Source organism: Plasmodium relictum, assembly GCF_900005765.1.
Source record: "Plasmodium relictum strain SGS1 genome assembly, chromosome: 2".
Classification (NCBI taxonomy): domain Eukaryota; phylum Apicomplexa; class Aconoidasida; order Haemosporida; family Plasmodiidae; genus Plasmodium; species Plasmodium relictum.
Window position 1 is genome coordinate 570037 of NC_041680.1, and position 15155 is coordinate 585191.

General features: G+C 17.8%; 1 protein-coding gene across 1 annotated transcript; it reads right to left on the reverse strand.

Annotated features, from left to right (window-relative positions):
• Positions 1–1166: 1166 nt before the first annotated feature.
• On the reverse strand, positions 1167–14549 carry PRELSG_0216500 (conserved Plasmodium protein, unknown function; the record flags this gene model as incomplete). The annotated part of the gene is made up of 1 exon (XM_028679957.1): positions 1167–14549. The coding sequence occupies one exon, from the start codon at positions 14547–14549 to the stop codon at positions 1167–1169; it is 13383 nt and encodes a 4460-aa protein (XP_028535625.1).
• Between the last annotated feature and the right edge of the window lie 606 nt (positions 14550–15155).

Below are 15155 nucleotides of genomic sequence, written 5' to 3' on the forward strand. Positions count from 1 at the left end.
TATAAATTTAAAATAAAATAAAAAAAAAAAATTACATAATAAATATAAAAATATATTTTTTTAATTTACAAATACTTTTTAAAATACTTTACATGATTCTTGAATTTAAAAAAATTTTTATTTTATATTAAAAGAAAAAAGGAAAAAAAATAATAATAAAATAGAAAAAATATACATATATATGAACTTAAAATTTTTTTTTTTTTAACGTGTTAAATATTATATATAAAAAAAAAATAAATAGCCTTGAACTGCACTATGTGAACGTATCTTTTAATTTGTATTATTTTTATACTTTCATTTTTAAATTTTATTAAACATAATTTTTTTGTAATTTAAAATGGAATTTTTATTTAAAATGAATGTATTTTCTCTTTTATTAATTGCACTCATTTGTTCCAAGGGGCAAATATTAAAAAATTAATAATGTTATAGAAAGGTATCAATATTATCATAAAAAATAAAAATAATTACACTATATATAAATTACTTATTGAATGTTTTGCTACAAAAATTAACATATGTGTATATTTCAACTATATTTATATTTTTAATATAAGTAAAAATATTTGCAAGTCTAGTATTGTGTACAATAAACGAAAAACAATTTTTTTTTTTTTGTAACAATGTTAATAAAATAAATTTTTTTATATTTATGTTATGTGCATATAAAACAATAATTCTCTTATAAATTAAATATTTTTATTTAAAAATGAGTTAGAACGATTTAAAAGAAAAAAAAATTTATGTATATTTAAATATCAAATTTATTAAAAAAAAAGAAAAAAAAATGACAAAAAAGTAAAAGTATATAAATATTTATAAAAATACATATTATGCCAAAAAGAAAAAGAAAAAAGAAAGAAAAAATTTAGCTTTTCTTTGTATTTAAACAAATATATTATGAAAAAACAAAGCTAAAAAAAAATAAAGAAAAAAGTAGTATGCTTTTCAGGAAAAAAAAATAAATATATATACAAGTCAAAAAAAGATAAGAATTTTCATAAAAAATAGAATAAATTAAAATTTTTCTTTTTTTTTTTTTGAGTTGTAAAAATGGGTATTAATTAAAATGACAAATGTATAGGAATATAAAAAGGGTAATAGTAAATACATCAATATTATAAAAAAAAATAAAAATAGATACATTAAAAATAATTGTATTACTATAAGTTTCCAATAAAAAAACAAAATAAGATATCTGTGAAAAATGAATTAATATATCTTGAATTTAATGAAATATTGTAGGTCTTAATTAATATATCTGATACTTTTTCACTTTTCATCTCCCAAAGTTTAAAAATATTGTATATATTAAAAGATGTATCCATAATTAATGATTCTACAAATGACATTCTAAATGGGCATTGCTTAATTTTTATGTTTCTACGAATAACTTCTGTTATTCTTTCTAAAATTAAAAATAAATGATAATTATCTTTTTTCTTATAAGTAAAATAAAAATCATTATGCTTATCAATTAATTTTCTGTTTGTTTTTTTGAATTTTCTACATTGATTATAAGTGAAGTAATTATGGCTATTGCTATTTGTAAATGTATTATATAAATATTTACATTTATTTATTTCCTTTTTCTGAACGTCTTTATTTATTATGAAAAACTTTTTTTGAGTTGTTAATCTATTATGAAGAAACATAAAATTATATTTTTTTTTATTATAGTATATACTCCTTTTTTTGATTTTTCTCATTCTTTTTTTATGCTTATTTATATGTTTCTTTCTCTCTTCATCTTCTAAAGAATTAAATCCACATAAAGCTTTGTTTGCCTTTAAAACAATAGAACGTATATACTTATTGTACCTATAATCATAAAAATGTCTAAACTGAGGTACAAAAAGAAAATTTTCTTCATCATTTACAACTGTGTTCCAAAAATAATAATAGTTTGGAAAATTACAATATTCCGTAAATAAATATATTAAATTATTACAATTGTGAACATTAATTTTTTGTTTATTAAAAATGATGCATTTATCAATATATCCTTTATGATAATACTGTAAAAATATAGTTTTTATTAATTTAATGTTATTTTCAAAAAAATATATAAAATACTCATCATTTTTAAAAAATGTTAAATATTTCATCAAACTATCATCTTTTGAATTTTTATATATTCTTTCTATTATTTTAAGATATTCAAAATTGCAGCTGAACAGGTCAGGTAACTTATGAAAAATAGTATTTTCTTTATTTTTCTTCTTTTGTAATAAAATTTTAAAATAATTTATCAATTCATTCTGATTACATTGTGGATTATTAATATCATCATTTTCTTTATTTTTTAATACTTTTCTCTCACTTAAATTTTTATTAATATGGCCTAGGTCAAAAAAATAACTTTTCGAATTTTCAGAAGAGGTGTATTTGCATAAGGAAAATTCTTCTATATCTATATAAATAATTTTTTTTTTATTTTTGTAATTTATAAAATAATCAAAAAATTCCAAGTCATAAATAGTACCTTTTTTTCTTATTTTATTTTTATTTCTTGTCGAAGAATTTAAATAATTGTTTTGCCAATACTTATAAAAAAAATCATAAAAAAAATAAAAAGAATAATAAACATCCGATAAATGACATAAATAATTTACACTTTTATTGATATGCAAATTTTGTATCAACTGAAAAAAATAATAATTATTATAAACTTCATTGATCAGTTGAATATTCGTAAATGCTTTTATATTATTTATGGAATATTCTACTAACAATTTATTAATGTCATTTAAAAAACTTGTTTCATTCTTTTCACCATTTTTATAGTAATGTGGATATGTGTTATTTTTAAAATATTTATAGTTATAAAGATTATTAAATGTTATAATAGGTGAAAATATATTGCTATTGCAATTTATGTCATTTGTATTATTATCGTTTTTTATAATATACTCTTCTTTATTCAAAAAAGAATCCACATCATTAGCAATTTTCTTGTGTTTTGTTATTATATCATGCAAAGAATGTTCTACAATACAGTTTTTCTTAAAATAATTTACGATCAAATGATAAATATATTGCATAAAATATTTCTTTTCTTCTTTATTTTTTTCACTAAACTTTTCAATTATTCTAAAGGTTTTATTAAATTCCTCATTGAAATAATAAAACAATTTGGAAAATTTTTGATTTAATAATTCTTCATTATCATTTACGGGTTTATCTGTTTCTATTTTAATATAATATTTTAGCATTAAAATTTCATTTATGTTTTTATTTATATAACTATTTTTAATTTGAAATAATAGGAGAGCATTCTCTGAATAGAAAATAGGAATTTTTTCATAGTATTTCAATATTTCTAATAAATATTTTGATATATTACTTGGATTTTTGTCATTCTTAATCAATTTACTATTTAAAACATTTCTTTCATTAACTTCAAATGTATTAATATAAAATAATTTCCTATTATTATTTAACAAATAATCATATGGATTGTTACCTTCATTTAATAAGTAATTATGTATTTCTGTATCCGTTGTTGTTACTGGTGAATTGCTATATTTTTTATTTAAAAATGTGTCTTGGTATTGATTACTTTTAAAAATTCCATCTTTTCTATTAGAATGATTCTTGTTAAGTAAGAAATAATCATAACTAAAAAAATCAGTGAATAACAAATTTTTATAACTTAATGATACATTATATTCTTTTTTTTTAACAAATAAGATACCTCTTTTTATTATTTTTTTTATTATATTATTATTATCACTAGTATTATTTTTATCAAAATTAGAAATACTTAAATTATAATAATCATTGTTGATAATGGAAAGATTTACTATATTTAAAAGTGGAACAGAGCATGGAGACACTATAACTTTTTTATTATAATGTAAATAGTTACTTTTAACTAAACATATATTGTAATTGTTTACATTATTTACTGTCATCGTATTTTTACCTTTTATAATATTTCTTTTTAATATATAATTGCTCTTTTTTTCTTTATAAATTATTTGAATAGGCAAATTGACAAATTTATTAGTAGATACATCATAAATTTGTAAATATCGTTTATCAATTAATAAAACATATAAATATTCTATCAAATGAATAATAAAATGAGATGATAAATCATATATATGAAAAAAACTAAAGATAATTAACGTTAGTGTACATATTGATAAGTCAGTTTGCTTTTTTAAAACATACTTACCACATCCTAAATTAATGTAACCTAAGTAATAATAATATAAATTATTCATGTTTTTATCTCTAATATTGATTATATTATTTATTTTACTTTTTATTTTTTTATTAAGAATTTTATCACAACTCCCAACAAACACTAAAGATAAACATTGATAAATTAAGTTAATTATATAGTTCATATCTTCTTCTTTAACTTTATACAAGAAATCATTATAGTGTTCTGATTTTTTCACTAATAAACTTCTTGCATAATTTTCATTTTCAGTAGTATATTCATTATCTAGATATTTTTTAATTTTTTTAATTTTTTTAACATATCTTAAGATCAATTTATATATATGCAAATATTTCTTGTTATTACAATTTCTTTCATCTTTTTCTATTATATCTTTATCAATTTTTGTATTTCCATTCTCTGTACTTTTGTTTTTGCTTATGCTTGAATTACTTGAATCATTATAGTCTACTCCAGTAATAAAACTATAAAAATTATTATTAATTTCATCATTCAAGTCATCACTTAATTGGTATGTTTTTTCGTTTTTCATTTTCTTTTTTTTATCATTAATCGTGTTACTCAAACTACTCATTTCATTGTTCATTGTATTAAAATATATTTTGTCAATCATTCCACTATTGTATTTATAAGATGAATTTTCACTTAATTGGGAGCAAAAATTATTTACCTCAGATGGAATTTTACTAACTAGTTTTTCTTCATTAACATTATTCTTAATTTTTTGAACTAAATAATTTATTTTTGTATATAGTTTTTCCAGTTTCTGTTTTGCATAAATATTTTTATTTAAATTTTCAAAATAAGAGATATAATCAAAACATAATTTTTTAAATTGATCGTGATGTGTTGATAGAAATTTTAGGCTCAAAACTTGTAATACTCCAATAATAATATAATAACGTAATAATTCACAGTTATAAACAAAAGTATAATCTTTTGATAATTTCTTAACATTATTTCTATTATTATTATTATTATTATAAGAACTACTATTAGACCCATGAAATAAATAACTTAAATGTGTTTCTTGTTTCATTTTATTATTATAACAATTAAAATAATTTTTTTCTGTTAAAACAAAATAATAATCGTCTTCATAAATTTTCTTTATTTCACTACAAATAAAATCATTATCTAAATTTATATGACCATTTTTTAAAATAAATTTTTTTTCAATGTTTTTATTTTTGAACATTCCATTTTCATCAATCAAATACATATAAGGTAATTTATTGCTATTTTTTACTAAATCATTAGGCAATATTCTTAAGAAAACAGGAATGTTGGATAAAATATATTCATGAGATAATTCAATGAAATCAAAAATAATCATATTTCTTGCAAAAGACTTAACCATTATATCATAATTATTAAAATAATATATGTGATCTATTTCCATAGGCATAAAAATCATATTAAAAGCATGAATATTATTAGTTTTAAAAAAACATAAAGAAATTGATATAGCAGATGATATCATTATGTGCATTAGGTCATAGGGCACTTCATTGTTCATATGTTTTAAGGAAAAACTTTTTATAAAATTATTCTTATGAATTTTAAATGGTATATTAGCATTTATGAAATAAAACAAAGAACTAATTATATTATTAAATAAGATACCCTTTTTAAAATTAATACAACCAATAGTCCAAAATATACATAACATATTTAATTTGCTTAAATCATTCTTTTGCAATAACTTAAAAATATATTTAGTTAAACATCTATTATTACTATTCAAATGTAAATATCCTAAGCATAAAATATTGCTACTCAAAACCAAATTATCAAGATATTTTTTTCTTTTTTTGAATTTTTTCTTCATTTTCTTTTCTTTTCTGTTTCTTTTTTTCTCTTTTTTTTCTATATTGTCAGAGGAAAAGGAATTATTTATTGAAATATTTAAAAGAGAACTTATCTCATCTATATCATCAAAATTATTCATCTTGCTAATGTCATTATTTCCCTTTGAAGTATACACACATTGAGAAGTATTTGATTCATTTTTATATTTTACATAACTATTTTTATTCAAATTATTCACATGATCATCATTAATATTTATATTATTATCATTTTCTTCAAAGTTATTTGATGAAATTATTATTCTATTATTGTTACAAAAATTATTATTACTATTGTTATTTTCTTCTACTACGCTATTATTTCCATTAGTAACGTTTCTTTCATTATTTCCATATATATTCGATTCACTAAAATGGTTTATTTCATTATCTATATTCCTATCTAATGTATTATTTGAAATAGATGTATCACTAGATATAAGTAAGGTAGAACTAGTTTGATCAGAAAATTCATCATCTTGTGCATATAACATATTAAAGCAATCTGAATTATTAGTATTGTGTATAATACTCTCATAATTTCTATTTTTAAAATCATGAATATTTGAAATATCTTCCCCTTTATTTATTTTTTTTTTTTTATAGAATGCAAATTTATAATTATCTTCATTATGATGATTTTCATTTAAGCAATGAAATAAAAAATTCTCGTAATTTAATTTTTTGTCATCGTATAACTCTTTAAATAATGCATTTATGCAAAGGGTCGTTAATTCCGAATTTTTAGATGATATTAAAGATAAAGAAACGCCTAATATACAGCAAATATATAAGCATCTGTTTTTAAATTTTAAAATATATTGTAAAAATAAAGAAATTTTAACATTTTTGTAAAATTGTAATAGACCTAAACCAAATATTAAACCGGCTAAAAAGTAGGTACCACAATATTTATAATTTCTATTTAAAAACTTATATAAATAATTTTCATTGTTTACTATATTTAATATGATGGTATTTTTTTTCTTGTCCATATCATCATATTTTTTGTATAAAATAGTTTGGCATAATGAACATTGTAATTTGAACGCATTTCTTATTTTAGAATTTACAAAATTATTGTATTTAATAGATTTTGTTTTAAGAAATGTAAAATCAAAAAAATCTAATTTTTTTTTTATCTTTAGAGTATTCTTAAAATCATTCAATTCATATATATTATATTCCTCTATAGGTGTATTATTACTAGATATAAAATCATTAGAATGATTAATTGATTCCCCATTATTTCTTATACTTCTAATAGAATGTATTGATAAACGATTTTGTATTATATTATGAGAAACAGGATTTCCATTTTCTATATTATATCTTCTGTCTCCATGAATACTGGAATTCATTATATTGTTAGGGTAAAATAATACATTACTATCCCTTCTTTCACTATTCAACATATTGCTATTTCTTCTTTCGTTACTTAATACATAACTATTTCTTCTATCATAATAAAGAAGTGATATTTGACTGTATCTTCTTTCATTGTTATTAAAGGATATATTACTACTATATGCTCTATTTATATTATCAAAAGATATATCATTAATTTTTTCATTATTCGTGGAATCATTTAATGCCTTATTAGGAGTGTATAAAAAATTACTTGAATAAAATTCATCATTAGAAGAATCATTATTATTATTATTATTATTATTATTATTATTATTATTATTATTATTATTATTATTATTATTATTATTATTATTGTTATTATTATTATTACTTATACTATATGAACTGAAATAATTAGTTAAATTGCAAGTTTTATCATATTCATGATTATATTCACTTTCTTGATGAGAACTGTATGAATCAAAACTTTCATTTCTATCATTTTCATTATTATATATTTCATTATTTCTATTAGACTCTCTAGATAATATATTATTATTAGAAATACTATTATTTAAATAAAAATTATCAAAGTAATCACTAGTTTGAGTAGTTAAACGAGCACCTATTTTATTTGCTATTTCTTTCATTGTCATTGTGTTAAACGTTTTTAATGTATTTTTACATTTTTGCAATTTTTTAAAATATTTATTTAAGACGAATATTTTTTCAATTTTATCTTCTTTTATATTAACATATAAGGAATTCAATAATCTATTTAATTTTAATTTTATTTTTTTTATATTTCTTTTATTTTTTTTTTTTAAATTATATTTTATTTTACTTAACCCATGATAAAGTGTATGATGATTCCTATTAAAATTATATGATGAACGTTCCCTAAAAATATTAATAGAATTACTGTTATTATTTGGATAACTGTAAATAGAACTATTTTCAAAATTATTATTATTTGGACTATATTCAAAGTTACTATGATTGTTTCTTAAATTATTAGAAGAATTTATTCTCAGATTATTACCATTACTAATTCTTCTATTTAAAGTTAAAATATTAGAATCATGTGGATTATTATTAGATGAAATATTTCCTGAATATCTATTAGGAGTTCCATTTTGATAATTTATCCTATTTCTTGAGTTATTATTATGTATATTTCTTGAATTTATATTATTATTACTTGGTTCACTTATACGACTATGCCAATAGTTGTTGAATTCTCTTATTCTCCTGTTAAGCATAGTAACTTCAGATGGTTCACCAAATGGATCGTTATTCAAATTTCTATTTAGATTATATATTTCATAATTAGGAACTTCATTATTTAATAAAGAATTATTATTATTATTATTGCCATTACTATTAGTCGGGTAATTATGTCTATTAAAATCATTAAAATGTATACTTGGATTATTATTTGAATCATCCATTACTTCTCTATTATGTGTACGTGATAATATATTAAGTGATAAGCTATCATTAGGAGGAAGTGAAACATTACTTAAATGATTTTGATTATTTTTTATTTCAAATAAATAAACATATATATCATATTTTATATTAAAATTAATATTTGGTTTATAATGAATTGAATTTAATATATTAAAAAAATTAATTTCATTTATACTGAACATACAAGTGTATTTCATTTTATAAAACTTTTCTAAGGTATAATATAAATGCATTAAATCTAATACTTTATCAATATTTTCATTTACTTTAGTATCAATTAATATTTTTTTTTCTTCTAACTTATCTAAATTCATAAATTTAATTATTTTTTTTAAATATTTATTTACATTTTTTTTATTATACTTATGCTTATGTATATATGCGCTTTCTAAACTATCAGAGGTATTATCCATATCTATTAAATCAATTAAATCTTTATTTTTTGAGTTATTTTCTTCTTTATCTTTTAATAAATATATTTTTCTCTTCTTATAATACTTTGAAAAATAATAATTATGAAAGTTATTTAAATAAACAACAACAGGATCTTTATTATATGGAAAGTAACACGAGGAAATATTCCTATCCATTTTAAAAGTATCAAAAAAAAAACAGCAATCTTTCAATATTTTATAATCACTTAAGTAACTTTTTTGCACTATTTCTTTTTTGTTCTTATAGATATCATCAATGTCACTTCCTATTTCCTTTTTTTTTTTTCTATTCTTTTTACTATTACTAAAAATAATATTATAATTATTTTTCTTCAGTATTTCTACAACATTATTAAAATTTCTTTTCAATTTTACATCAGATGACTCAATGAATTTGTTAAAATACAAATCCTCTCTATCTATATTTATATAAAAATCTATATTATCAAAATTGTATATTTTATAACAATCCAAAATTTTAATCATTTCTATGCTAATTTGATCTTTATTAACTATTATTTCATTGTTCTCATTAAAACATTTATTTACTTTATCGTTCTTACAATTATCTTCAATTTTCATTTTTTGCGTATAATTATTTATACTATTGTGCATATTTTTCTCATCTATCTTATTTGCTTCTTGTATAACGCTTTTTTCTTTTTCTTTTTTATTATCATAATAATAATTATTACTATTATTATTATTATTATTATTATTATTATTATTATTATTATTATAACTCATATAATCTTCAGAATGGCTTTTATTTAATAAAATATTACTACTACATTTGCTTTCAAATAATTGATACGCATTAAAAAATTTTAAATATAAAATATATAAATTTTTGTTAAGCAAAAATATATTCTCATAAAATATATTTCTTAGTAAAATATTAACAATATTTATATCAACTACATTTAAATAATCGAAATATTTTATATTGGATACGAACAAATATATTAGTTTTTTGTATAAAATTGTATCTTCATTTTCTTTTTTATTATTTTCATTATTCACTATATGTTCATCACTACTTTCTTGATTGTCATAACTTTTCAAAATATTTTTACTTACAACACTTTTACTTTTGCATCTGATAGAATATTCATCATATTCAATATATTTATTATCTCTTAAATTTTTATTATAATTTAAAATTTTAGCATTATTAATAATATTATAATTATTGGATTTATTATTTTTATTTTTGCTTTTTGTGAGTACCATACCTATTTCTTCATCATTGTTCATAAAATCTAAGTTAAAAGGAGATGAATAAATTACATCTAATTCACTTTTAATTATATTCCTATAAAAATTTTTATATAATACCTTTTTTTTAACTTTTGATTTATAAAATAGACTTAAATACGAAGTAATTAAAAAAATCTTTAAAGGAAAAAATAACGAAGAAAAATAATATAAATATTTCATTTGATCATTAGATAAAATTGAAGATTTAAATAACTCAAAATTATTATAACAATCATTAATATTATTTATATTTTTACTATTTTTAATTTCTTTTTCTTTTTTTATAATATTAAAAATTTTTTCTACTTCCTTTAAATAGTATTCATATTTTAATTTTAGTTTATTTGAAAAATACTCCATATGTTGTAAGAAAAAGGTCGTATTAATATAGTGATTAAGACTATTTTCATAATTTTCGTTTTTATTCATGTTCACAATTTTATGTAAAATCTCTAAAATGTTAGGTATTTTTTTTAATTTTATAAATTTTTCCCTCAAGTAATTATTTATAAATGTATACTTTGTAAAATTGTAATTTGATGCAACTTTATTTGATTTATTATAGCTTATCACATTATCATTTAATGTTTTAATATATGATTTTTTATTACATTGTATAGTACCATTTGATTTATCATCATCAAATTTATTGTAATTTCTTTTTTTTACATATTTATTATTTGCTTTTAGTGAATAATCTTCATTTAAACTTTTAATTTCATTGCTAAAAATGTAATTATATTTGGAAATATATCTGCCTTTTTTGATGAGTTCATTTCTATAGTATTTTTTACACACATGGAAATAAAAATGTTCTAGTTTGTTTTTTTCAAATATACTTAACTTATTTATATAGTAGAATATAAAATTATACAAATCTAGAGTATAAGATAATATAATAATAGTTAGTATTAAATTATTTTTTGCTTTTTGATCAATATATACACATATGTTAATTTCATCAAAATATAAATGTAGATAAGCTAGTATTAAGTATCTATTATTGTATATATGTTTATATTTATTGTGTAAATATCTTATAAAATTATTAATTACGTTATAATAATTATCACTAACATATGAAAAACTGTTTTCTTTCGAATTTTTCTTTGTTTTACTACAATGCATATTTGTATTATTATTAATATGTTTAGAATAATTTATATGATTATTTTTCCTATCACTAGAAATATCATTATTTTCTTGAGTATACACTATTTTATTTATTTGTCTTTTATTTTGACAAGAACTTGATGAAGATAGTGAAGAAAAAGATAATTCTTCGCTATCCGTATTTATTTCACTGTCGTAGTTGAACAAAAAGCAATTAAATTTTGATTCATTATATTCATCTGTCTCATTATAGTAATTTTTTTTTTTTTTAATATACAAATATTTCTCTAATTTTTTATATGTTTTTAAATCTTTTACACATAATAACAAAAATAAGAATATAAAACGACTAAATTCTATATGCTGTAAATTTTCTAGCTGAAAAAAATTTAAATTAAGCATTTTATATTTTTCTGTATCATTAATATATTCTTTATTTGAATTTATATAAGAATAATTAGAAGCATTACATTGACTATATTGGTATTTCATTTTTTTATTCATTTCTATATTTTCATTTTTATTGCTATCATTATTATTACATCTTAAATTATACATATTATCATTTATTGAAACATTTTTCTCTTCCTTGCTATTCTTATAATTTGAAATGTTTGTGTACGTAGTATACTTCTTAATAGAACTGTCTTTTGTATTTATGTTCTCATTTGGATAAATATTCTCATAATCAAAGAAATATATATCTATGTTTAAAAAATTAAATATGTTTTTATTCTCTTCTCTTTTTTTACATTCATAGAGACATAATGTAAAAAATTCTAATGCAATTTTCTTACATATGTAATAATAAAAAAAAATTAAAAGAATTTTTAAAGTTTGATTTTTTGGTAATATATCAATATGAACTCTAAAAGATTTCAAAGAAATTTTATTTTTGTCATAATCAATTGTGTCTACTGTTAGGTTACATAAATTTGAATTGTGTATGTTATATATTTGTGATTTATTATTAAGTAAATATATGCTAGTTACATAAACATCGTCTGATAATAAATATAAAAATCCATTTGTATTTAAAATAATAATAAAATGATTTACTTTATTAATATCAAGAATAGTATAATTTTGTTTTTTGATATTTTTTTCTGATTCTTTTATGTTGCTTTTTGATTTGAGTATGTCAATTTTGTTTTTTAACAAATTATTAAAATAATATTTTCTTTTATTTCCAGTAGAAACATTAATAATACTTTCCTCTAAATCTAAAAACTTATTTTTTAGTTTTAGATTAGTGCTATTAATTTGATTATTTAAAAATGCACATATGTTGTAAGGGTAGAATTTTATTGTAGAAAACTCTCTTGACATATTAATTGTAGTAAAATTTAAAACATTCTTAACAATTTTAATTTTATCTTTAACATATTTATGAAATATAGGTATGATGAATAATAAATTATTGATATTATCATATAAGCATAACTTAATTTTGTTATGAATACTTTTATTTCCTCCACTAGTAAGTATAATATGAGGTTTATATATTTCTGTATTAAAATTAATATTATTAAATGTTTCATTTTTATAAAAAAATTTTTTTCTTTCAATGCTTAAGAAATGTTGAAAAACTAGGAATTTATTTATTTTTTCTTTTTTAAAATATTCTTGTAAAAATTTATTGTTATATTTTTTTATATCATATAATATATAAAAAAAATAATAAGTATCAGTATTACATTCATATGCTATACATATATTAACATTAGAATTAATGTGTATAATATTCATATTAGCATTTTGATTAATTTCCGATTTTTCATTTGAAGAATGCACTAATTGATCTGACCAAACAAACATTTTTTCTTTTTCATAAAAATATTTACATTTTCTAAAAAAGGCATAGGTACTGTCATTATAAATAATATTTGAATAAAATGGATGAATCGCAGATACATATACTATTCTAATTTTTTCATTATAATCATTATTATATATTGAATATGAAAAGTATTTTAACTTTTTAGAAATATTTAAAGCATTTACAAAAAATAAATGATTATTAGTATGGAAAACCCGAAGTGGTTTATATTCAACAAAAAAATGTATTTTATTAATCTTACTTTCTGTATCAATGACTTCTATTTTAACTTTATTATCCAAACTGTTTTCAAAAGTATAAATAAATTTCCCATCATTATTTAATACTTCTTTATTGTTTAAATTATTCTTAAAATTATTAAATATACTTTTATCACTTGATACTAAATAAAAAAATGTATTATTAGAAATTTTAAAAGATTTTTCAAATCCGTCATAATATTCAAAAGATATTAAATTATTTTCTTTACAATATTTTAATTTATATTCATAAATGTTATCATTTATTATATCCGCGAAAAATTTTATATTTCTTAGCTTCTTATTATATATATTATTTATATATATTTTTTCATCAATATCAAAATTATTAGTATAATTTTTTCTTTTTATTTCAGAAAAATATATTTTCTTACAAAATGATTTTAAATATAAGTCTTCTGTTTTTAATAAAATTAACAATTTTAAAATATTTTCTTTAATTTTTGTCTCATTTTTTATTCCACTACTTATATATTTAATATATTTCATTAGAAATTCTTGTTTTAAATAATAATTTTCTTCAACATAATAAAAATCATTTTTAAAAGATATTTTATTCAATATACTATCATTTTCATAAATTTCCTTTTTCTTCTCTTTCTTTTTTATGTTAAAATAGTTTAATATTGAGTATTTATTTTTCTTAGAATTACTTAGAGGGTTCTCATTTTTATCGTAATTATGTGTATTTTCATTTTTCTTGTATATTATATTTTCATTATTTTTCTTTATATATTTTGAGTCATTTTTTATAATAATAGCATAAACCATTTTAATTATATTATTATTATTATTATTTATTTATTTATTATTTATTTTTTTTTTTTTTTGAAATTTAATTTTATTTAAATATTTCTTTTTTTTTTTTTTTTAATCACATTTTTAAAATTTTAATATTTACTTTTGAAATGTTAAAGGAAATTAACACTATTTTCATAACCGTGTTTAAATGAATACATAAATATATTTTTTTTAAAAGTGATAGCTTTTTATATTTAAAATTAATTTATATGACAATTTTTTTAATAACAAAAAGGTTAAGACTTCATAAGTAAATATAAATTAAAAAACTAAAAAAAATTATTAAAATTTAAAAATATTATTTTAGAAAAACATTTATAGATAATTTTCATTAATAATGTCTTAAATATAAATGATACATTAAAAAAAAAGGAAATAAAGAAAAAAAAATGAAAATACAAGGAAGCATAACATTATATATTTTCTTTTTGTAATAAAAAAAATTAAATAAGCAAAAAAAGTCATATAATTAATTGAAAAATATATCAAATTTTTTTATGTTTAAAAAAAAAAAAAAAGTTAAAATATTAAAATGAATAGAAGATAATAAAAATAATTGTATAATTTATGTTTCCA